The sequence below is a fragment of the Cnephaeus nilssonii genome (genome assembly GCF_951640355.1).
Source record: "Cnephaeus nilssonii genome assembly, chromosome: 20".
Classification (NCBI taxonomy): Eukaryota; Metazoa; Chordata; class Mammalia; order Chiroptera; family Vespertilionidae; genus Cnephaeus; species Cnephaeus nilssonii.
Window position 1 is genome coordinate 1,728,853 of NC_137091.1, and position 24,981 is coordinate 1,753,833.

A 24,981-nucleotide genomic window follows, 5' to 3' on the forward strand; every position below is an offset into this window, starting at 1 on the left:
TTATTCTCAAACTAGTTCCCTCTTTTTACTATTTTATACGTTTTTAAGTGGAAACAACACTGTCGCCTGAGCAAAACCGGAAAGTTTCCTTTGCCATCAGTAAAAAATAACCATAAAGATAAATACAACAGAAACGAAACTATATCATTAAATTCTAGCCACTTGCTGAGGCTCTGAACCGGAAGTTTTCATATTGTTTTTTAACGACTAACATTATTGATGGAATGGGTCGAGATATTGTTGGGTAAGCAGTGAAAGGGGAAGGTTTCCTTAAAGAATGAGCTTGCTGGAAAGGAGACGGGGGGCCTGTTAGATGGTGACACCCCCATCACCGGAGGCATTCGACAAGGCTGGACAGTCACTTCGTGTAATTTTTCTTTTTAATTAAAAAACTGTCCGAAAAGAGTTGGAAAAGACTTTGGAAAAGGCAAAAAGATTCCTGGACGTTCTCTCGATGGAATGTTAGGTGTTGTCTATAGCTGTGCTAAGAGAGTGGCCACTAACTGTGTGTGTCTACCGAGCACTTGGAATGGGGCGTCAGAACCGGGACCAGCGCAAGTGTAAGCTAACGTGGGGTTTGGAAGACCGTGGTACAAAAACACTGAAAGATCTCATTAAATTTTTATATTGATCACGTGTTTAAATGACAGCATTATGAATATATTTGAGTTGAGTAAAATATATTATTTAAAACTATTTAAAATTCAGGTCATAAACATGCAAATAAACATTGGTAAGATGCGATTGATTCCACCCTGTGGTAGAAACCAGTTCTGCATCTATGAGCAAATTCCCTTCAGCATTCTTGATTGTGAGATATGTAGTATAGCATATAGGATGGGGCAAAAGTAGGCTTACAGTTGTTCGTGTGAAAAATAATACGAGAAATAATAATACAAGAATAGACTGTGTGTTTCGTGTACTTACAACTGTAAACCTACTTTTGCTTCACCCTGTATACATATATTCTTCTTTGAACCAGTTTTCTTTTTAATTGATTGATTGATGAGAGAGAGAGAGAGAGAGAGAGAGAGAGAGAGAGAGAGAGAGATTTGTGATTGATTTGTTGTCTCTTGACCAGGGGTCAAACCCACAACCTTGGTGCATCTGGAAGATTCTCTAACCAATTGAGCTACCCAGCCAGGGCTGTAAGAGTCTTCTTTGCCCCTAAATCCCTAGGGTCTCGGACACGAAATGTGGCGAAGGAGCTGAAGGAGTGCAGGCTGAATAACGAATGAGAGCAAACCACAGGCTAGGGGTGAGCCAGGGGCAGGAAGTCCCGGTGCAGACCTCCCGTGCAGCTGGCACCTGGGCAGAATGAGGAGGATTCACCCAAACCCTGGCTTGGCCGCATCTCTCGGGAATTTGAGCCATGGATCACTGAACAAATAGTTAATCCTAATGCCCTTTCTTCGAAGCTCCCGTTCGGAACAACCTTCGCCCCTATTCCAAGAGGCAGAAGGGTCCAGGCAGAGAAAAGAACCAAACCCCAAGTCTGACCTTTGCCTCATTCTGAGCCAATAAATAACTAACTGATCCAGAGGTGACCGGCAGGGCCTTGCAAGCACCTGCCCCTTCCGTCCAGTCCTGGCTGCATCTCAACACGGAGACCTCGCAAAGGCCGTCAGCCAGCGTACTCAGCGTCCTGGTACCCACCCTCTGCTCTCGTATCACCCACCTGGAAGGATGCCCTTCTCAAATGGCTCTTTCCCAGGCTCTGTTCAAATGGCACCTCTTCCCTGAGCTCCATATTTCCTCCTGTCCCGGGGAGTGCGGGCGTGGTGGCAGTGCGGAGGATGGGTGCTGGCCTGCAATCAGCAGAGCCCACCAAAGCGGTTGGCTCTGTGTTCATGCGCGCCCACTTCCAACCCCACGGAGATGCAGTGACCCCTGGGCACACCGACCCACTGTGCAACTTGAGCTAACTTCTGTCCTTCTCTGAGACGGACAGACGTCCGACAGTGGCGGGAAGGAGTTCGACCAGATCACCGTTTCCTAAACTTCAGGCACTGATTGCCCTGTGTTTCCATATCTACATACCACTGTGCACTTACAATGTTTTTTAATTGAAAGACGTAAACATTTCTTTCTTTGTGAAAAATACATATGACATAAAATTTACCACTTTTAAGCGTACGGTTCTGCGGCATTTGCGTTGTTGTGCAACCATCGCTACATCCCATCTCCAGAACTTTTCATCTTCCCAAACGGAAACCTCGTCCCTGGGAAACACTAGCTCCCCTTCTCAGCTCCCCAGCCCCGGGCAACCACCATCCCACTCTCTGCTTCTGTGAGTCTGACTACCCTCTTTCTTTTGATTTGAAGGAGGGGAGAGGGAGGGAGGGAGAGAGGAGGGGGGGAGAGAGAGAGAGAGAGGAAAAGAGAGATAGAAACATCAATTTATTGTTCCACTTATTTATGCATTCATTGGTTGATTCTTGTAAGTGACCGGGGATGGAACCCACAACCTAAACAACTAAGCTACCCAGCCAGGGCAAGTTTGACTACTCTGGATACCTCATGTAAGTGGAGTCATACAGTATTTGTAATTTTGTGACTGGCGTATGTCACTTTGGATGTCTTTAAAGTTCATGTGGTATGTGGCATGTGTCAGAATGTCATTCCTTTTTCAGGTTGAATAATATTCCACTGTGGAATACATATATACCATGTGTTGTTTATATACCCACCATTAGTGGACACCTGGGTTGCTACTGTCTTTTTGGCGACCGTGAATAATGTTATGAGCATAGGTGTACAAATATATCTTCAAGGCCCTGCTTTCTATTCTTTTGGATATATACCCAGAGGTGGGATATAGACTGTAATTCTATTTTAATTTTTATAACTGTCCTCTAGTGGTCTGTTGTTGTTGTGTGGTGGTTTTTTTAATAATAAAACCCACTCCGTTGCTGAGGGTTTAAACCCTAGGTGATCTGGCCCCTAGCTGCCTCTGGAACCTCATCTCTTCCTAATTCCCTCAACTCCTAACCTTCTGTCCTTCTTCAAATTTTTCTTAGCTCAGGGCCTTTGCACATTTCTCTGCCCGAAATGCTCTTTTCCTGCCTGATTCTCATCCGTCCTTTAGACCTCTGCTTAAATATGTAGACACCCTCTGACCCAGCTGTCTGAATGACACCCCAAGCCCAATTGCTCTTCTTTTCCCAAGGTACCCTGCTCTTTCCCTGGAGTGAGGTTAGCACCGCTGGTAATCATGTATCTATTGATCTGTGGGTTCGAGTATCTAGACTGTCTCTCCCATCAGACTCCCTGAGGGTGGGGTGTGGTCGGAGGGCTCCCAGCTCTGCTCCCAGGGCCGGGTACACCAAGGTGCACAGTAAACATTTGCTCAGGCCTCTCCAGCATGCCCCGCCCGCCCGAGGTGGGGCAGGCCCAGCGCCCAGTCAGGGTGTGGTCAGAGTAAGGAGCCTTTGCAGAAGTGAGAACTGAGGCTGGACGTGTGCTTCAGGTGATCATGGCAACGGCCTGCTCAGACCCTGGGGCGGGGGACCAGCCCTGGGAATAAACAGGCCTCACCTCCTCGTCTAGGCTCCCGTGGCGCCAGCTGAGACCCGGGGTGGGCGGACAGGTCCCTTCCCACTCTTTCTGACGGGGGGTGGGGAGCAGTGAGCAACGTTGGTTTCGAAGAAAATGTCCCAGTAAAAAACAATGCAGGGATTGAGTCTTGCTCGCTGCCATTTGAAAGGAATGAAAGTGGGATTAGCTAAAACAGAATCCAAACCCAAACCAACACAAAACCACTCTATTGTTTTAGAATCTGCCTGCGAAACAAGCATCTTATTGTTTTCTGGGTCATAACAACACGAAGGGTTTGCCCGGCACTTGGTTCTGCACTTGGGCTCGGGCAGTGAGCAGGGAGGCTCGACTCTGGGTAATGCTTTTGTAGCTACCAAGAAGCACCCCTCATTTCCTGAGCACCTCCTGGCGGGCGGGGGAGTCAGGGGTATTGGGAGGAAGCAGCAGTCAAGCATCCAGTTGAGTGGGCAAAGGGTTCAATCGGCATCAACCACTGACACTGTCAACTCAGGTCTTGCCACTCTCGGACTTGAAACCGTCAGGCCCTAAAATAGAATTCACTCCACTGCTCTGTCGCATGAACAATGGCCACCAAAGACATCAGGCCCTGTCCCGGAGCCTGCGGCCTCGACTTCTCAGAGAAAAAGGGTGTCAGCAGATTAAGGTAAGGTTTGTGATGGGGAGATCATCCTGGATCACCGGCGTGGGCCTTCATCCCACCACAAGTGTCTCCCAGAGAGGCAGAGAGCGCTGATGGGCACAGAAGAGAGGCAACTGACCACAGGGGCAGAGATGGAGGTGATGAGGCCACAAGCCGAGGGATGCCAGCAGCCACCTAGCCGCGAGGAGCTGGAAGCCACAGGCACGGCCGCTCCCCTACGCCCTCGGAGGCAGCGCAGTCCTGCTGACACCTGGGTTTGGCTCGGGAAGGATCTCGGACTCCGGCCTTTGGCCCGTGAGGAGGCTGCTCCGTCTGTTACGTCACCAAGTTCACGACCATTCGTCCCGGCAGCCACAGGAGACTTGGTCCCTGCCCGGGTGTCGCCTTGCACCCTCACTCCCTCTGCCCCGGCCACCAGGGGTCGGCTTTCAGACCGGCGGACCTCCCGCCTCAGGGCTCTGCACCTCCCAGGGTCCCCCAGACCTCCCCAAGGCAGGTCCTCACTTCTGAGTCCCTCCCCGCACACACGTCACCTTCCCTGAGGGGTCTCCTCGGACCACTCTACCTGAAAATTGCCTCCTGGTCATCTGGTCACAGCCCCCGTTTTCCGTTAGTCAGAGCATTTGTCACCATCTGAAGTTTCTCATTTCTCCCCAGTTTGCTACAGACCACCCTACAGGAGGGCCGGGTCTGCCTGGATCCTTGCTCTGTCTCCAGGGCCCTGCATACAGTAGGCGCTTAGCAAACATTGGCTGGTGAATAAAATGAGTCATCTGTGCAAGCCTCTAAGGCTGTGTGTGCGTGTGTGTGTGTGTGAGGGTGTGTGTGTGTGTGTGAGGGTGTGTGTGTGTGACCCTGTGTGTGTGTGACCCTGTGTGTGTGTGACCCTGTGTGTGTGTGTGTGTGTGAGGGTGTGTGTGAGGCGCTGTGTGTGTGTGTGAGGCTGTGTGTGTGTGTGTGAGAGGGTGTGTGTGTGTGTGTGAGTGTGTGTGTGTGTGTGAGTGTGTGTATGTGTGTGTGGTGTGTGTGTGTGTGTGTGAGGGTGTGTGTGTGAGGGTGTGTGTGTGTGTATGTGTGTGTGGTGTGTGTGTGAGGGTGTGTGTGTGTATGTGTGTGAGGGTGTGTGTGTGTATGTGTGTGTGGTGTGTGTGTGGTGTGTGTGTGTGTGTGTGAGGGTGTGTGTGTGAGGGTGTGTGTGTGTATGTGTGTGTGGTGTGTGTGTGAGGGTGTGTGTGTGTGTGAGTGTGTGGTGTGTGTGCGGTGTGTGTGTGTATGTGTGTGTGGTGTGTGTGCGGTGTGTGTGTGGTGTGTGTGCGGTGAGGGTGTGTGTGTGTGTGTGAGGGTGTGTGTGTGTGTGAGTGTGTGGTGTGTGTGCGGTGTGTGTGTGTATGTGTGTGTGGTGTGTGTGCGGTGTGTGTGTGGTGTGTGTGCGGTGAGGGTGTGTGTGTGTGTGTGAGGGTGTGTGTGTGTGTGTGAGGGTGTGTGTGTGTGACCCTGTGTGTGTGTGACCCTGTGTGTGTGTGACCCTGTGTGTGTGTGTGTGTGTGAGGGTGTGTGTGAGGCGCTGTGTGTGTGTGTGAGGCTGTGTGTGTGTGTGTGTGTGTGTGTGTGTGAGTGTGTGTATGTGTGTTTGGTGTGTGTATGTGTGTGAGGGTGTGTGTGTGTATGTGTGTGTATGTGTGTGTGGTGTGTGTGTGGTGTGTGTGTGTGTGTGTGAGGGTGTGTGTGTGAGGGTGTGTGTATGTGTGTGTGGTGTGTGTGTGAGGGTGTGTGTGTGTATGTGTGTGAGGGTGTGTGTGTGTGTGTGAGTGTGTGTGTGTGTGAGTGTGTGTATGTGTGTGTGGTGTGTGTATGTGTGTGAGGGTGTGTGTGTGTATGTGTGTGTATGTGTGTGTGGTGTGTGTGTGGTGTGTGTGTGTGTGTGTGAGGGTGTGTGTGTGAGGGTGTGTGTATGTGTGTGTGGTGTGTGTGTGAGGGTGTGTGTGTGTATGTGTGTGAGGGTGTGTGTGTGTGTGTGTGTGTGTGAGGGTGTGTGTGTATGTGGTGTGTGTGTGTGTGGTGTGTGTGTGTGTGTGTGTGAGGGTGTGTGTGTATGTGGTGTGTGTGTGTGTGTGTGTGTGTGTGAGGGTGTGTGTGTGTGTGTGAGTGTGTGTGTGTGTGAGTGTGTGTATGTGTGTGTGGTGTGTGTATGTGTGTGAGGGTGTGTGTGTGTATGTGTGTGTATGTGTGTGTGGTGTGTGTGTGGTGTGTGTGTGTGTGTGAGGGTGTGTGTGTGAGGGTGTGTGTATGTGTGTGTGGTGTGTGTGTGAGGGTGTGTGTGTGTATGTGTGTGAGGGTGTGTGTGTGTGTGTGTGTGTGAGGGTGTGTGTGTATGTGGTGTGTGTGTGTGTGTGTGTGTGTCTGTGTGTGTGTGTGTGAGGGTGCGGGGGGCGATGAAACCTTAATCCCAACACCATCTCCCGCCTTCTCAGTGACCCCGCCCCGCTGCCTTCGGGGCCGCCTTCGTTCTGCACCGGCTCCGGCTCGGTGGGGCAGGTCGGTGCACACCCTCCACCACAGCCGGAACGGAGGCCCGGAGCTCCCAGTCAGGCTCAGCGTGCTCCAAGCCACAGGCGCCCACAGTTCACAGACCCCCTCCCCTGCCGCGCTCGGTCTCCCTCCCGGGATGCTGGCCCCGCTTTCGGGGAAGAGAAGAGGCTCGGGGGCGGCCGAAGGGCCCCGGCGCCCTGGACACCCAGGCGCTGTTCCCGCCCAGGAGCGCTCGGAGCGCGGCGCCGAGTCCAGCAGGCGGCCCCCCGGGGCCGGACGCGCAGCCGGCGGCACCCTTTCCCGGGCTGCGGCCTCAGTCTCCCGTCCTAAAGCGGAACCACGCGACCCGTGCGTCCGCAGGCGGGGCCCGCGGCGGCGAGCGAAGGGTTAAGGGGCGGGGCCCGCGGCGGCGAGCGAAGGGTTAAGGGGCCGGGCGGGGGCGGGGGCGGGGGCGGGGCCGGGCGGGGCGGGGCCGGGCGGGCGGCTCCGGGGCCCTCCGTCTGCGCCGCGCGTTGCGCCGGGAGCGGCGGCGGGAGCGGGTCCCCGGGAGCAGCGCGGAGCCGGCACCCACCGCGGGAGGCGCGGCGAGCGGAGCCGCGATGGCCGAGTTCCCGTCCAAAGTGAGCACGCGGACCAGCAGCCCCGCGCAGGGCGCCGGCGCCCCGGTCTCCGCGCTGCGCCCGGACCCGGGCTTCGTGCGCTCCGTCGTCGGGGCGCTCATGCTGCTGCAGCTGGTGAGCGCGCCGGGGCCCCCTCAGCGCCTCGTGCACCCCAAGCCCGGCCCACACGCGGGAGCACCCTGGGGCCCTCCCCCCTCCAGAGTCCCCGCTGCCGTCCCTGCGCCCGGGTTCGGAGGCCGCTGACGCCCCATCGCCCCCCCGGTGCCCCAGGGGCCCCCACAGACGCCCCGTCACCCCCGGTGCCCCAGGGGCCCCCACAGACGCCCCGTCACCCCCGGTGCCCCAGGGGCCCCCACAGACGCCCCGTCACCCCCGGTGCCCCAGGGGCCCCCAGAGACGCCCCATCGCCCCCCGGTGCCCCAGGGGCCCCCACAGACGCCCCATCGCCCCCCGGTGCCCCAGGGGCCCCCACAGACGCCCCGTCACCCCCGGTGCCCCAGGGGCCCCCAGAGACGCCCCATCGCCCCCCGGTGCCCCAGGGGCCCCCACAGACGCCCCGTCACCCCCGGTGCCCCAGGGGCCCCCACAGACGCGCTCACAGAAGCCACGGCCCCCGCGTACGACTCGGTCAGCCTTCGCCGGGACAGAGCCCAGCCCCGGGCCCCGGCCCAAATCCCAGTCCGGTCTCGGCCAGCTCGTCCGCGGGGCCGCACCCCAGGGCGCCCCGGTCTAACCGAGAGGGCACAGCCGTCCCGGCACTTGAACTTCGGCCCGGCCCTGTGGGCCCCGGGAGCCGGCCCGTCTGGCCTCGCCGGGTGAGCCGCCGGGTTCCGGCCGGTTTGGCGGCCTCGCGGGCCGGGGCGCCGCGCCCAGCGCCGGGGTGACTTGCGGGGAGCCGGGGCCGAGGCTGCGGGCGGCCGGCCGGGGACGCCGTCTGCCCTCCCCACCAGCCCGGGCCGGGGCGAAGCTGGGTGCTGCTCCCCAGCCGAGGGCCGGGCCGTTTTCAGGGGCGTTCGGGGCCCCGGAGGTGGCCAGGGCCCCTTCTCCTTTGGGGCCTCTCCCGCCGCCCCCCGCCGGGTCCTAGCGGGTGGCCAGGCCAGGCTGGGAGGCGGGGTCCCCTGAGCACAGGCCGCCCCCCGGCGCCCCTCCGCCTCCCCGGCCAGTGCCATCTCCGGTCCCAACTCCTCAGCCCTCCGGTGAGCCCCCCGCACCCGGCCCGCTGCTCCCGGAGGGGCTGTGGAAACTGGCCTCTGGGTCCCACCCCGGGAAAATGTGGGGTTGGGTGGGATCAGAAACCTGCATCTTTAATTCCTCCCCGGGAGCTGCTTCGGGGAGGGTGCGGTCGGGGACTCCGGAGCCGGCGCCGGGGGTGGGCGAGGCTCCGGGCGGAGGTGGAGGGCCCGCGGGAGCAGCGGGAGCCGGGCCCACGGTGGGGAGGGGCGGCGGAGGAGGCCAGCTCCGAGCCCGGGAGGGTCACCGAGGAGAGGCGGCTGTGGAGCAGGGCTTCCCTGGAACCTGAGGCCTGGGCGGGGAGGGGGCTCAAAGGGCGGGGTGCCCCGTGAGCCGGGCTGTGGGGGCCGGAGGCAGAGAGGGACTGGGGAGGAGCCTTGTCGGTGCCTGTGCTCGGCGGGCTCAGGCGGGTGGGCCAGGGAGGGTCGCAGGGGGGCTGCGGTGACCAGCGGACGGGGGACCCCTAGGGTTGGCCGGGGTGGACGGGACCTAAGCATGCGCTCCTTTCGCATGAGAACAGTGAGGGTGGAGTGAGTGGAACTGGAGGAATCTGGACTAAGAAGAGCATCTGCGGTGCCCGTGAAACCCGACAGCCACTGGGTGCAGGCTGCCTGTCACTGCTGGAGCCAGCTAAGCAGACACGGGGTGAATCCAGTAATGCCTGCAGGAAGGGAGAGCCAGGTCACCCACCAACATCTGCCTGCACCCCGCCCCCCACAAACCAGCCGTAGGACAAAGATTACAAGGGAAGTAAGCAAAAGGACGCCTTCCAAGGTGACTCCCAGGTCCCAGGGCGTACAACCTCCAGGTTAGAATGTCCTTTCTTTAGTCAGAACAAGGCAATCACAGTTAACAGCGTGATTTCTTGTAACTATAGCTAGTCCCCAATATTCCATTTCTGCCCCTAACACCTACAAGCACCTTGTGGCTTCCTCCAGAGGAGGCCTGTGTCTCTGTCTTGGTTGCCGTGGCCGGGGGCAGGGGGGGGGGGGCGGAGCGGGGGGGGGGGCGCCCTGTGGGCTCACAGACCAGTCTTGAACATTTGGGTCCCATCACACAGATGTGGACACTGAGGTCTAGATAGAACGCAGTCCTGTAGTGGAGATTGGCACTTAGGTCTCTAGACTCCCAGGGCCTGGGTGTGACAGGTGCCTTTTGGGGTGCAGAGGATGAGGGTCTCCCATCAGAGTTCTGAAGATCTCCTCCTTTTAGTGCCTTCACCAATCAGCTTGTGGGAGAACCTGCTTCCCCAGCTGTTTCTCTGGCAACGGACAGTTCCATTGGGTCTGAGGCTGGGGGGGTGGGGGGAGGAGGAGGGAGATGTTCACTAGTCAGGTACCCAAAGGGCTTTAGATCCTCTTATCCCCCCCCCCCCCCTTTTACAGGTGAGGAAACTGGGGCTGAGAGGTCAGTTCTTTGTCCAAGATCTCACAGCCCTCCTTCCTAGGGGAGGTAAACCCTGACTTTTCTGGCCTGTGCCCTAAGGATCACAATCAGCTATTTTCCCACCAGGCACAGGGTCTGGTGCTGTTGAAGGGAAGGCTGCCTGGAGGAGGTGGGAAATGGGAAGATGAGAGTGATTCTCCATTCCCCGGGATTTGGTGAAGTGGCCCAGGTGTGTGTTGGGAGGAGAGGGGTGGGGTGGGCGCAGGAGGTAGGCTCTTCGTCTGGTGTGAAATGTGTCCTAAAGAACCACCCTCAGTGTTCACTGATTTATCAACCCTCCCTCCTTATCTAGTTCCAAAATGAGCGTTAGTCCCAAAGAGATCATTGTGCCAGCAATTTGCAGCAAGTTTAAGGCTCTTATTCTTTGTTGAGCTTCCTAGCGGCCTGGGCAAAAGGGGAAACATGGTGAATTTACGCAGATAGCATCTTGGAAAAGGAAGCAGGCACGTTTGATCTAGAGACAACTCTTTGGATGATAAAAACCTGGAGGTTTGATGCTGCAGATTTTTGTGTGGCTAGAGGGTGTAAGAATGTTGTGGAAGGTCATGTTAATTTGTGCTTATGGCTGATCCCAAAGCCTTTATAGAATAAGCATAAAGTGGGTGCTGTTGCGTGACCATATGTTTATTATTTTTTAAATCCTCCCCAAGTCTTGGGAAGAAAGTGGATGGGCAACAGGCTCAGAGAGGGCGGAGAACTTGCCCAAGGTGGGAGGGTAAAGTGGCAGGGTTGGGATTTGCACTCAGATCCGGAACTTCAAACCCTGGCTTTAGCTCTGCTTCCTGTTTTTAGTGTGTTGTTTTTTGTTGGGGGATGGGTGTTCCTATGCTTTGGAGGAGAAGGGGAGGGACTTCAGGAAGGGAGACTCTTTCGGGAGCCAGGGCCACTCAGGGAAGGCTCCCTGACAGAAGTGCGAGCTAAAGGGTGTAGTAAAATGGGAGGAGGAGGCGGTACTAAGGAGGGTCAGAACAGACCATAGCTCATGCCAGGGCATCCTTGAGGCCCAAGATGTAGGAGCCGTGTGAATGTCCTGTGGCAACAGCACCATTGAGCGTGGCACCCTCCGTCCTTCCTCTTGTCCTGCCTCTTGGGAAACCAGTTTGCAGGTGAATCAACAGGTCAGAAGCCTCACCTGCATTCGATCACAATGACCCAGCATCCAGTGCGGGTGATGCTGAGAGTATTGGTGGGAGCACAGCCCTTGGTTCAAATCCTGCCTCTGTCCCTTCCTGGCCGTGTGGTCTTGGGTAAGTGCCCTGATTTCCCTGAGCCTCAGTGTTCTTGTCTGTGAAATGGTGACTGTGGGATTGCGAGGACTGTAGAGGACAATGCCTGCCAGGAGCTTGTCGCTGAGTATATTGGGATGGAGGGCACCTAGGGTTCACCGTGTCAGAATCCTAGGGCTCTCACGCTTGCTCCCAGAGGTCCCTGGGTGCATGCTCAACATGAGCTTGCATGCTTCCAGAGACAGGGAGCTCAGTCCCTCTCAGTGCGGCCTGCTCCATCCTGGGCACTTGGGAGTGTTAGGAAGTTCTTCCTCCTTGACCCTGGCTCTGCCTTCGGCCCCAGCAGGCAGGCCAGCTCCTCTCCGGGTGCGGGGAGCGCAGGGCCTGAAGGTCAGCTGGCCTCCAAGAAGAGGCTGCCTAGCTGAGGCTGCTCAGGTCTGAGGCGTGAGCAGAGGCTGGTTGCGTTGGGGATGCAGTGTTGGGGTCCCTGGGCTTTCCTTGGCTCTGAGGTTTGTGGGTTCGGTGTCCTTGGCACTGCATTCCAGGCCCTGCAAGCTCAGGGGCTTCTCCCAACACAGAGCAAACCCTGCTTGGCATTGTTAGCTCCGCCCACCCCGTGTGTGGCTGGGAGGGTGCTGGCTTATTTCGAATTAATTTATAATTATGTTATAAATATACGAACACACCCTCCTTAAAAAAGAAAACCTACTACAGACAAGGCTAAAGTTATTCTTGGATCTCCTACCCCTCTCCCCAAGGGAACCACTGTTTGGGGCGTTGCAGGTCTTTTCCCGTGCGTTTAAAGAAACACGGGTGTCTTTGTTCTGTGCGTCGTTCAGGAAGTTGCTTTCTCACACCCAGGGCGCCTGCCCTACAGCTGCCTCCCTCGTTTCTGACCCTTTCAGGGCATCCCATAGCGTCACGGAGCCGCCTCCCTTTCAGCCGTTTCTCTGTTGAGGGCCCCAAATAACAAATGGTTTGGAAAATGATGGACAAAAGCACAACATTCCAACAGCACCAAGGGTGGTCCATGGCAACACGGTCTTTCTTGTCCCCCCCTGACCCGGCCTGCGAGGCAGCCACCAGTCTGTGTGTGGGGTTCGGGGGCCGGTTGGTAAATATTTCTACACAGAGCCGCACCCCCACTTAACAGAGCACCGATGGGGCCTGGGACCCTGTGCCCAGCCGTGCTCCCCTCCCCCTCCCCGTCCCCGTCCCAGGCAGTGCACCCAGATGTTCTGTGCCAGTGCCCATCGCGCCGCGTGTGTCCTTTTCTCTAATCCTTTATTTACTTACTTTCTTTAATAAGTAATGTATTTACAACGCTCCGGAGTCCGGTAGAGTGGGAGAGAGCGCAGTGAAAAATCCCCATCCCTTTTGGTTAGAGGGGCCCTTGTTTTTAAGGAGATCTACGCCAATGTGGCTGCAGATGCCTGCCTCTCCCCACTTTACCCCAGGGAGATAGTCTACACACACACACACACACACACACACACACATACACACACACACACACACATACATACACACATACACACATATACACACACATACACACATACATACACACATACATACATACACACACATACACACACATACACACACATACACACATATACACACATATACACACATACACACATACATACACACATACACACATACACACACATACACACATACACACATATACATACACACATACACACATATACACACACATACATACACACATACACACATACACACACATACACACATACACACATACACACATATACACATACATACACACATACACACATATACACACACATACACACACATACACACATACACACATACACACATACACACACACATACACACATATACACACACATACACACATATACACACACATACACACACATACACACACACACACACACACACGCACACACGTCCTTCTGCACCCTTTTCCCTGGAAAATGTGCCTCGGCGGCCTTTGGTCTCGGGGTGGCCTGGGGCTTGTGTAAGGGTCTCCTGTGCGCTGAGGTGTGAATTGCCGGCCCGCCCCCCGCGATGATAGACACTTGGGCTTCCCTCTTGCTGTTGCCCACCCTGCTGTCCCAGCCACCAGGTGCATCTGTGCCCCACGTTTCCAGAAGGGGGACTGCTGGGTTGGGGGGTTGGTGTGTGTTTGTGATTTAAAAAAAAAAAATTATTTTTGTTGATTTCAGAGAGGAAGGGAGAGGGAGAGAGATAGAAACATCCATGATGAGGGAGTCATTGATTAGTTGCCTCCTGCACGCCCCCTACTGGGGATCGAGCCCGAAACCCAGGCATGTGACCTGACCAGAATCGAACCTGGGACCCTTCAGTCCGCAGGTCAACGCTCTATCCACTGAGCCACACTGGCCAGGGCTGTGCTCATGATTTTGACAGAGATTGCCAAACGTCCCCTGTAGAGGTCACACCCGTCCCCCCACACACACCCGTGTGCCTCCCGGTACAGCGCCTGTCCTACGGCCTCCCGCCAGGGTGAATAGCCCCCTCTCACATGCCCAGCCTGATGGGCGAACGGCGGGCCGGGTCAGCATGCTCTGTAGTCTTGTGAGTGAGGTTGACCTTTTGAAACACGTTTAGGAGCCATTTGTATTCCCTGGTCTGTATTTCTTCCCCGTCCGACCGAGTTGTTCCCATTGCTACAAGCTCCACGAGATTTGCAGATGATTTTTACTAGTTGTTGTTTTTATTTTGCTCATGGTGTTTTGTTTTGTTTTCACCTCACACTTTTGCTTTTATGTTGTTGAATTTCTTTTGTTCTTTTTGGCTTCTGGCAATTGGTTCCCAGTTAGGACTTTCTAAAGGCAATAAAGCAATTCTGTGTAGAACTTGAAAATGTCACATCCTGAGAGTCGGCTTTAACACCTTCCCATCCCACCTCCCCCTTTTTAAGAGGGAGCTGGGCCCTGGCAGGCAGCTGTATCTGTCTAGGATATACTAACGTTGTTCTATATTGTACTTAATTTTATAGTCAGCTTTTATTATGATAGATAATGCAGGTTTCCCACTTTTTTGTGATTTAAAAGTCATATATATTACAGATTTCAAAAATAAATAAAATAATTTAGCAAAAAATCTTTCAAGCACATGAAAATTGAGTAAAAAAATAGTTCAGGGCGTTTGTAGGGACCCGAACAGCCAGGCAGGTGCCGCTTGAAGGTCCCTCGGGCCCAGCGAGGGGAAGGCACTTTCCCGGGATCACACAGCAGCAAGCAGTAGTGTTACTGGCGGGGTGACCTTGGGCTGTTTCCTTCATCCTCTGTAACGGGGAAGAGGACCAGGCCCGTGGCAGGGCCGGGGGGGGCGGGGTAAGGGCTGGGAAGCTGTCCACGGGTGGACAGTCGCTGTTCTGTGCACATGGCAAGGCCAGGTGTTGGCCACTGCTTGTCAGCTGGTGAGTTGTTTGTGGTGGAATTCAGTGAGGGCCAGGTCCCCATGTCCTGCTCACACATGGTCTGGGGAGCTGAGGGGTCCTGCCCTGGTCCCCGTGGCTAATGGGAACCTGATGGGGTTAGGGGCGAGGTCAGAGGGGGAGGGGGGCCTGTTTTTCTTGGCAGCCCGGGAGCTCCAACCTGGACACAAACAGTCCTTTGTGGTGGGGCTGGGCTGGACCCTCCTGTTTGCCCAAAGGGGAGGGGCCAGGGTGGCACCTCAGGGTCTCACGGAGAGGTCAGGGCAGGAAGGCAGGGGCCAAAGGTCAGGTTCTGCGAATTGAAAAAAACCTCAGTCTGAAACCCGTGCCTGGGGAACAGCAGGTAGTGCGATAGAGGCCGCCGCTGGACAGCCCTGAAGGTGACCGTGTCATCGCTCCCTGTGACAGCCTGGCCGAGCTCCCTGTGACAGCCTGGGCGCCCGGCACGGACGGGAGGGCCCCGGTGTTTGTTCAGTGACTGGAGGGCTGGGTTCGGTGACTCACGCCCCCTTTGCAGCTAAGGAAAGCGAGGCTTAGGGCGCTGCCTGCCGCCCCGGGCTGGCAGCCAGCCCTGCGGGTTGTGAAGCTGCTCTGTCCCCCGCACCGCCGTGGCTCTCGCGCGTGGCTCTCGCCGTGGCTCTCGCCGTGGCTCTCGCCGTGGCTCTCGGATGCTCAGAGTGCAGATGCTCAGAGTAAGCGCGGGAATTCCGAGCGGCCCCCACGCCTGACAGGGGAGGGGTGGCTTGTGGGGTCGTGGCCAGCCCGGGGGCCGGGAGCCTCTGTCCCTGCGCCTTTGTCTCCTGTGGCACAATAGGCGGCTTTTTGTCCCCATAAAGTCCCTTTCACTCTGGGGAGAAGGGCCAGGGCGGGTGGAGGCTGGGCCTGGCCAGGCCAAGTTCTGAGTGTCCTCAGATGCCCAGATGTGTCCCTGCGAGGGGGAACCCTGGGACAAGGTTCCCCTCATGGGCCTCAGTTTCCCAGACGGTGCAGTTGGGGGGGGGAGGGAGTCCTGGGGGATGCTGGGTGGCCCCTGCCCCTGCACTTGTCTAAAACATTTGGTTTCCTTTTCGATGTTTAAAAAGCTGAAGATTTGTCCTGGCCAGTTTGCTCAGTGGTTACAATGTCCACCCGTGGACCTAAGGGTGATTTCTGGTCTCGAGTCCAGGCATGAGCAGGAGAACACCAGTCAATGTGTGTCTCTCTCACTCTCCTCTTTCTCTCTCTCTCTCTCTCTCTCTCTCTCTCTCTCTCTCTCTCTCTCTCTGTCTCTCTCTCCTTCCACCAACCCCCATCCTTCCTTTCCATTCTCTCTCAAAAGCAATGGAAAAAAAATCCTCATATGAGGATTAACAACAACAACAAAAAGCAGAAGACTTTTAGAAATTCAGATTCCAATGCCTTTTGAAAAGTAGAAGTTCTGGCTGCCTCAGGCCTGCCTTCCCTCAGACACCAGCGCCACAGACCCCACCCGCCTGGAGCCCCGTAGTCAGTTCTCTGACCTGCCTACCCCAGTGCCGGCCTCCAGGCTGAGGCGCTGTCCCTCCCGGGTTTACTCTCTCTCCCTAACGCCCCGACGGTCTAAGCCCCATGGCCGCTCATGCCCACTACAGCTTGGAACTGACCTGCACAGCACCCCTCCCCGACCTCCTCACGTGTCAGATGACGAAACAGAACAGAAAGGTTAGGTGATTCCCCCAGTGCCACACAGCGAATCTGCAAGGGTCTGACCCAGCCCAGGGAGTGGGGAGGATTAAAGGCAGACTTGGGGTGACCCTCTTTGGGAAAGAGAGAAATTAGCTTAGCCCTCGTGGGGTTGATGGGAGAGCGGGCTTTGGGTCATCCTGGAGGAGGCCTGTGTAGAGGGGTGTCAGGCCTCAGACTGAGGGGAGCCTTGGAGAACATTGTACCGAGGGGAAGACTGAGGTCCCATTGTACAGAGGGGAAGACTGAGGTCTGAAGGTACAGAGAGTTCTGCTCAGGGACCTCAGCCTATGAGGAGCAGGCGTGCAGCTCCAGGAAGCGCCTGGGCCGCCCCCTTCGGCTGAGCCCGTCTCTGCAGGTGGGTGGGGCCACGTTGGCACAAGGCCCTTATCTGCCAGGCACCGTGCCTGGGGCTGAAGTTTAGATACATTCTTTATCTCGCCGGGCCTCACACCCCTGGGAACTGCACACCCTATTAAGACCCAGGGTGTCCAGGCACAGAGAATGGACTGGAAAACCCACATTGGCACTTCGTAGCGTGGCAGTGATGGTGGAACAGGAACTGAGTGTTAAGTCTCCGCTGGGTGCTGTCTAAGTACCTTATACACAGGTGGGCAAAAGTAGTTTACAGTTGCCTTGTGAGGTTCTTTTGGGTTATTAAAGCTCTTGTAATAATCCTAACCTGCATGTCTTTTTCCATATGAACAACCGTAAACCTGCTTTTGCCCACCTCCTGTAAATTTCTCCATCGACATCTCTGAACTAACCCAGGAGGTAGGCACACTTTGAAGAATAGGACACGGAGGCACGGAGAGGTCCAGCAACTTGCCCGAAGCCACGCAGCGAGGAAGGTGGCAGGATCGGAGCTTGAACCCAGAGAGGCAATAGGCCAAGAACCGATGCCAGCGTCCCACAGTCCAGGCAGATCAGGACCCCGCCCGCAGGTTCAGAGAGCAGCCCAGGGAGATGTATTCTTTCCTAGCGCTGCCGTAACAAACGTTCCCCACGCCGGGTGGCTTACAGCCACAGAAACGTACCCTCTCGCCGCTCTGGAGGCTGGAAGTCCAAAATGAAGGTGTTGGCCAGGGCGGCTCCTTCTGGAGGCTCTGGAGGAGAACCTGATCAGGCCTCCCGGCTGTGGTTACCGGCAGTCCTTGGTGCTCCTTGGTTTGGAGACACATCTCTCCAGGCTCTGCCTCCGTCTTCACACGGCGTTCTCTGTCTCTGTGTCCAGCTTCCCTCCTGGAAGGACACCAGTCCCTGGATTAGGGCCCACCCGAACCTCGAACACCTCTTGGTCTGGCATTGGTGACGAATCTCTCTCTTCTTTGCAGGCGACTCTAACAAAAATATCTGTTATCCACTTGCTTAGAAATTCTTTGGGAGGTGCAAAGGTCCTGGGCACACGTGAATGTGCCTTTTTTTTTTGGACAGTTCTCATTTAAAGAGAAAATTCCTAACCTGAAATCTTTAGGTTTTTAGAGAAAAAAAAAGGGAAGGGGGAGCTGCACCTTTAAGATTTCCAGAGAGTTCTCTGTATCTCAGCACTTGGCTGAGGTGGTGTAGAGTTTAGGGTTAGGGCAGGAGGTTGTGTGTGTGTGTGTGTGTGTGTGTGTGTGTGTGTGTATGTGTGTGTGTGTGTGAGAGAGAGTGTGTGTGTGTGACAGTCAGACTCGAAGGTGTATGTGTGTGATGGTGGTGTAGGCAGCAGGAACATCACCGGGTGTAGACCAGGGGGTCAGACCAAACCTGGTTCAGCAACCTCGGTACATGGGTTCTGGCCAGGAAAGGATTCAGAGCCAGACCCAATTGTAGAGAACATCTGTTGGGTAAGTCACAGAGTAGAAGCAGCAATGCCTGGAAGAAACGGGCTGAGGAAACAGGTTCCAGAGGTAAAGGAAGGGAGCTTGGGAGTGAGGAAGCTGATGGTGAGGTGCAGGGCGGGTGTGGGGGGGGAGGGAAAGGCACTGGGCTCGCTCCCAGGAGGGAGCGTGTGCTGGGGGCTCCGTCCTGAGGGGTTTAAGGGCGGAGGTTTTAGGGGGGGTCCCGGGGAAGGTGTCAAGCGCAGATGCAGCAGCTTGCCAGGTGTGTCCGTTCAGGGTGTGGTCTCCACTGAGTGGCCAGCACCAGGCCAGGGGTCATTATCCGATGCAGCTGGTCCCGAGGCTGGTTTTGTTGCCTCTCTGGGCCCGGAGCTGAAATCCAACTGAGGCCTCGATGTTGTCTGCACGGGGGAAAGGTCAGGGGTCCGAGTCGCATGACCAGCCATCTGCTAGGGGAGGAAAGGTCACCCTGGGGTGAGGTCCCACCTACCATTGATTGTCCTTTGCTGGGCACCTGGGGCTTTTCACCCTGGTGACCTGTACGCGGCCCATGGTCCGTGCTCTGCTCATGCCTGTCTAACTGCCTACAGCATGTGGGGACAGGTGAACATGTAGGCCAGGGACGGGGGCCAGGTGTAAAGGCAGAATGCTGCTCCCTCCCGTCCCCTCCCCACCCCCCTCCGCCTTTGCTCAGGTGTCTGCTTCCCACTGAGGTCCGTCTTGGCCTCTTATCCAAAATTGCAAGTGACCCTCTCAGCTGGGGTTTCTCCCCTAGCCCTTACCCGGACCCCCCACCTCTCACTGGTCTTGGGTGCTTAGCGGCTCTCCCTCGGTGAGAGCAGGGCTTTGGTCTGTTCAGTCCGAGCCACGGCTGCTCCTCGGGGGCCTGTTAATGAATGGACCGGGGCCAGGGCAGAGGGGCCGGGCGGCCTGGAGGCAGGTGGCAGTTGGGGTTCATCCCTCTTCCTCTGAACAGTGGGGTTTACTGTGTTACAGACAAGTCTGGTCCCTTCTCCCGCTAGAGTGTGGGTCCCCAGGAGGGCCACCCAGGCCAGCAGAGGTGTCAGCAAGTGTGGGGGTGCCCTGTCCTGAGGGGGGGCGTCCTGGCGCCCTGGGTGGGGGTGCTCCCTTCGGATGCTTGGGGCCGTGAGGGAGGAGGTGGGGGTGGCAGGGAACCAGTCCGTCCGGTTCGGATGGAGGAATGGACCTTCCTTGTTCTGGGGCAGAAAGCGAGGCGGGCCCTGGGCCCGGGCCAGGGCGGCGGGGCCTGAAGGAACAGAATTCCCGCTGCTCATCCAGCAGCTCCATCGCCCAGAGGCCGCAGTGTCCTCGTTTGCACACGTCACCAGGAGCTCTCCGGCCCGGTTCCAGAGGAGGACGGGTCTGGTTCAAATCCTGCCCTTTGCCCACGGGTGCCCCCGGTAACCAGGGCGCATTCCCTCTGTTTCTGTTGGGGGATGGGATAATAGAGACTCACTGCTGAGAGGGTTGCAGGGGCCTCCCCTGAGCTCCCTGCCTTAGAGCAGACAGGCCCTTTGCTGTTCCCCCAGGGGCCCCAGCAGGGCTGTGTCGGAGCCCTGTGGCCTGGAGGGCTGGGAATAACTAGACAAACACGTCCATGGGAGATCCGGGCCCTCCACGCAGCTCTAAGACGCAGGTGCGGTCAGTACGCTCACTTGGCAGATGAGGCGACCAAGGCCCAGAGAGCTGGCAGATGTGCCCGTCACGCAGCTGGCGGGGGAGCGACGTTTCAAACCAGCCAGCCTCTCTGGGGTCCGTGCTCTGGGGCCCTTGGGGGCGCGACAGCTTGGTCTCTGCGTGAGACAGTCATCCTGCTCTCGGGGAGCTCACAGAAAGAAACAGAATTTCCATCCTGGGGGGTGGGTGCCTGGGGAGCCGTGGGAGCCCCAGAGTTCTGGGAGCCTGCGTGGAGGAGGGGACCCTGAGTAGGTAACATGCAGCTGAGACCGAAAGGGGAGGACCTTACCGGCAAGGGCTGGGTGTGCAGGGTGTGCGGGAGGAGCCGGTAAGTATTTCTTGACTAAATGGAAATGTGACGGAGCCCGCCAGCATCAGGCCCCGGGGGCCCTGGCCTGTGGCCCCCGCCGAGTGCTGGGCGCTCTGCGAGACTCGGCCCCTCTCCTCCCTCAGGGGCTGGGGCTGCTGGTGTGGGCCCTGATCGCCGACACCCCGTACCACCTGTACCCGGCCTACGGCTGGGTGATGTTCGTCGCTGTCTTCCTCTGGCTGGTGACAATCGTCCTCTTCGTCCTCTACCTGTTTCAGCTGCACATGAAGTGGTACATGGTGCCCTGGCCGCTGGTGGTGAGTCTGGGCGGGCGGGGGCGGGGCTGTGGGTGTGCCCTCCCCACGATGAGCGGGGGCAGGTGGGGTGGCTGCAGCCCTCGGGCCCTGCGCTGGCCCACAGAGCGGGGGGGGCGGGTGGGTGGCTTGGTGGCAGCTTTCCTGGGCACTGGGCGCCGAGCCAGGAAGGACACGGGCCTGGCTTTCTCCGGGGAAGGGAGTCGAGGTCCGGGGCTGTTGGCTGGAGAGACCAGAGGCCATTTGGAGTCTTAAATATATTTTTTCTTTTGGGGGCAGTCGGAGTTTGAGCCTGTGTGGCAGAGGGTCTCTGGAGGCTGGTCTTTCTTCCTGCCAGGCTGCGCAGTGTGTGCGGGAGGTGTGTGCGGGGAGGTGTGTGCAGGGCGGTGTGTGCAGGCGGTGTCTGCAGGGCGGTGTGTGCGGGCGGTGTGTGCGGGCGGTGTGTGCGGGAGGTGTGTGCGGGAGGTGTGTGCGGGGAGGTGTGTGCGGGGAGGTGTGTGCGGGAGGTGTGTGCGGGCGGTGTGTGCGGGGAGGTGTGTGCGGGGCGGTGTGTGCGGGGAGGTGTGTGCGGGCGGTGTGTGCGGGGAGGTGTGTGCGGGGAGGTGTGTGCGGGGCGGTGTGTGCGGGAGGTGTGTGCGGGGAGGTGTGTGCGGGAGGTGTGTGCGGGAGGTGTGTGCGGGGAGGTGTGTGCGGGCGGTGTGTGCGGGCGGTGTGTGCGGGCGGTGTGTGCGGGAGGTGTGTGCGGGGCGGTGTGTGCGGGGAGGTGTGTGCGGGCGGTGTGTGCGGGGCGGTGTGTGCGGGAGGTGTGTGCGGGGAGGTGTGTGCGGGGAGGTGTGTGCGGGGAGGTGTGTGCGGGAGGTGTGTGCGGGGAGGTGTGTGCGGGCGGTGTGTGCGGGGCGGTGTGTGCGGGAGGTGTGTGCGGGGAGGTGTGTGCGGGGCGGTGTGTGCGGGGCGGTGTGTGCGGGAGGTGTGTGCGGGGAGGTGTGTGCGGGCGGTGTGTGCGGGGCGGTGTGTGCGGGAGGTGTGTGCGGGGAGGTGTGTGCGGGGAGGTGTGTGCGGGCGGTGTGTGCGGGAGGCGCTTGTGTCCACCCGCTGCCTCCAGGGAGGGTGGAGCCGGGTTTGCCAGGTCAGTCTCCTCAGGACGCAGCGAGCACAGGACGTGCCGGGCCAGACGCAGAGGCCGCTGGGTTTCTGACCCGGAAAACCCCTGCAGCTGGGATGGAGGCGCTCAGCGAGCAGAGAGCGCAGAGGCACATGACTGTAAGACAAGCAAGCCCGGGACTAGGCAGCATTGTTTGCGATTCAATGACTTTTTAAAGCGAGGAAACGTGAGTCATCCTCCAGACAGACCGGGTTTGTTGGATCTTGACATCACTGGCAGGAGCCGGGCAGCGTGTGCAGCAGGAGCCGGGCTTGCAGGGAAGGTCCTGGGTGAGGAGGGAGTCGCCCCCCCCCCCCCCCCCCATGGCTCTGGGGATGGAGGGCCCAACTGCCTCCAGCCTCAGGGTTGACGGCAGGCGTGAAGGCTGGGCCGTCTCTTACCCTCCCAGGCCTTTTCCCGGGGGGCTGGGTTGGGATTGCCGAGTTGGGGTTTTTCTGGGATTTTACCGGGCAGGCAATGGTGGGTTAGGAGTGGGTTCTGGAGAGCCCGGTACCATCGGCCCACAGGGACCTCCTCCACTCGGTTCCAGCTGCTGTTAGGGGAAGCCGGCCGCTTGGCGCCAGACCTGGTATTTTACGATTGAAAGATTTTATGACATCTTCAGGTTTGCATATGGAATCTAATGTTATAATGTTGGTAATTTAAAAGATAAACTATGGGATGAACCAAGCATGTCTGAGGGCCAGCAGTTCGCAGTGTCTGTTAAGACTGTTAACTGGCTCCAGGGCCCGGGCTGGGGAAAAGGCACCTGGGCCTGGCTGTCAGCTAAGGGTCCCCCTGCCAGTCTGGCTCCGGGTCCTGCCTGGAGCCTAAAATGTGGCCAAAAGGGGAACAGATTCCTCCCACTTGGGGCAGAGAGGGATGTGGAACCCCCCTCCCCCCCACCCCCAGGCCTGCAGTGGGAAGGGGTCGGGGAGGGGGCCTGGAGTCTTTAGCTGATTGGTGCGCTCAGTGACAGGCTGCGTTCGGCCTGTTGCCATAGGGACTGGGTGTTGCCCGCTGGGCATGTCGCTGCCCCTGACCAGCTCCCGAAGCCTTGATGTTTGTGCTCCGCTCAGATGGCCTCCGGGCAGAGCCTGGGTGGGCTGCGCCTGTGAGGCCCAGGTGTCTCCACCCCGCTCCTCAGTGCCCGTCCACGCTGGCTGCTCAGGGGGTGCCAGTGGGAGCCATGCGGCTCCAGTTGTGGAAGTCTCCCGTCTTCAGCCAGTTCTCTCTTCTCCGCCCCAGCTGATGGTGTTTAACATGGGCGCCACCGTTCTCTACATCACCGCCTTCATCACCTGCTCCGCTTCGGTCGAGCAGACGTCCCTGAAGGGCACCCGGCCGTACAACCAGCGTGCGGCTGCCTCCGTGAGTACGGCTCCCTGGGCCTCGGCCGTGACCGGGGATTGGCCGGAGCGAGGGCTGTGCCCCTGGGCCCCTCTGCTCCCTGGTCTGAGGCCAGGCACCTGCCACCTCCCGAGTTCTCATCCTAACTCAGCAGGTCTCAGGGGAGCCGAGCTTTCGGCCCCCCCGCAGTTAACAGAAAGGCCCGAAGGAGCACTAGGCTTGGGAAATACCTTGTGGTGAACAGAAGTTTGGGTTAACCTTTGAACTTGGCTGTCAATCAGTTGCAACTCACTAAGGATTGTAGGCGCCCCCCCGCCCCCCCGAGAACTTTAAAAAGTATCGCCCCCATCCTTACCTTGAAAAGGGCACATGCAAAGACCTTTTGGTTTAGACCATGTGGGGGGATTCACAGGCTCTCCCATGAACGGATTCCAGAAGATTCCTAGGGTAGCTTTGGAATGTTGCCTTTTAAAAACTAGATCACTCATGTCTAAAGTAGCTCCTGCCCTCAATCACGCTTGTTAGCATGTTGTCCAGCTGCCTATCACATACCTGTCTGCATGGTTAAGGGTTCCCCCCACTGGAATGTAATGTCAGCACCATCAGCCCCCCCCCCCAACAATTAGGTGTTCGATGAGTGTGTGGCTCAGTAGGAGTTGGTGTGGTCCCGGTTAACGGAGCCGCCCTAGGTCCCACTGTGCCTGCCCCGAGCTGCCCCCCTCCTGCCAGTGTCCCTGTCACCGCACCCTCCCCCAGGCCACGCTGCAGACGGCTCAGCGAGGTGTCTCCTCTCCTTTCAGTTCTTCGCGTGCTTAGTGATGATCGCCTATGGACTGAGCGCTTTCTTCAGCTTCCAGGCCTGGCGAGGAGTAGGCAGCAATGCGGCCACCAGTCAGATGGCTGGCGGCTATGCCTAAACCACCTGACCAAGGCCCACCGTGGGGCTGAAGGCCGCAGCCGGGTCACATGCAGGGTGGCCCCGCGGGTCAGCCCAGAAGGGACTACACTTGCTCCCGTCTGACCGCCAGACGTGGGCTCACCCAACACTCCTACGGAATCGGGATCCTTCCGGCGCGGCCCCCTTATTCAGCAGAAGGTGACGGGGGACGGGCGGGCTGCTTTGTCTAGAGGACTCCAGCATCCGAGGGGGGCCCCGCCTCCCCACCAGCACTAAGCACACTAACAGGGACTCCAGACCTGCAGCCCCGCCTACCATAGATAAGCCTAACAAGCAACATGTATGTATCATCAGTCTGTTCTAGGAGCGCTGAGCTAGCTCACGAGACCGTTCTGGGTCCTGAAAACACAATGCCGACACGGCCCTCCCCAAACCAACATGTCGCTGGAGACTTTTCTGACAGCATGCTCTTCTTCCCTGTATTTCACTCTTACGGCTTTTTGTTTTTTTTGAGACTTTTACTTTTTTTTGTTAATCCTCACCCGAGGTTTTTTCCCATTGATTTTTTTAGAGTGGGATAGGGAGAAAGAGAAACATCAGTGTCAAAGAAATACATGGATTGGTTGCCTCCTGAACACGACCAGGGCCCAGGCCAGGGAGGAGCCTGCAACCATGGTACGTGCCCTTGACTGGAATCGAATCCGGGACCCTTGATCCACAGGCCGACTAGCCACTGAGCCAAACCAGCTAGGGCACTATGGTTACTTAGAGCAGACTGGCTTCAAGCAGCTTCCCAACGAGGAAAGCCTGTCTCAAAGGCTTCCCTCCCTCCCCAAGCCCTGCTTTCTAACAGCCCGATGGGGAAAGCACCGTCCATACGGCTGCTTCCCTGACCCTGCTGATTGGACACTTGGGACATGGAGGCAGGGCAGCAAGGCCTTGCCTGGTGAGTTGTCATGTGCTTGGTGGTGACTTTGTTGTTTTCATTTTTTTTGTTTGATTTTTTACAAAAATAAAGATGGAAGAACTTGTCT

General features: G+C 57.5%; 1 protein-coding gene across 1 annotated transcript; it reads left to right on the forward strand.

Moving 5' to 3' along the window:
- Positions 1-7,222: 7,222 nt before the first annotated feature.
- On the forward strand, positions 7,223-24,910 carry PLLP (plasmolipin). The gene is made up of 4 exons (XM_079759421.1): positions 7,223-7,461; positions 20,388-20,561; positions 22,948-23,070; positions 23,850-24,910. Exons 1-4 carry the CDS (start codon positions 7,327-7,329, stop codon positions 23,964-23,966), a joined length of 549 nt encoding a protein of 182 aa, XP_079615547.1. The 5' UTR covers positions 7,223-7,326; the 3' UTR covers positions 23,967-24,910.
- Positions 24,911-24,981: the final 71 nt, after the last annotated feature.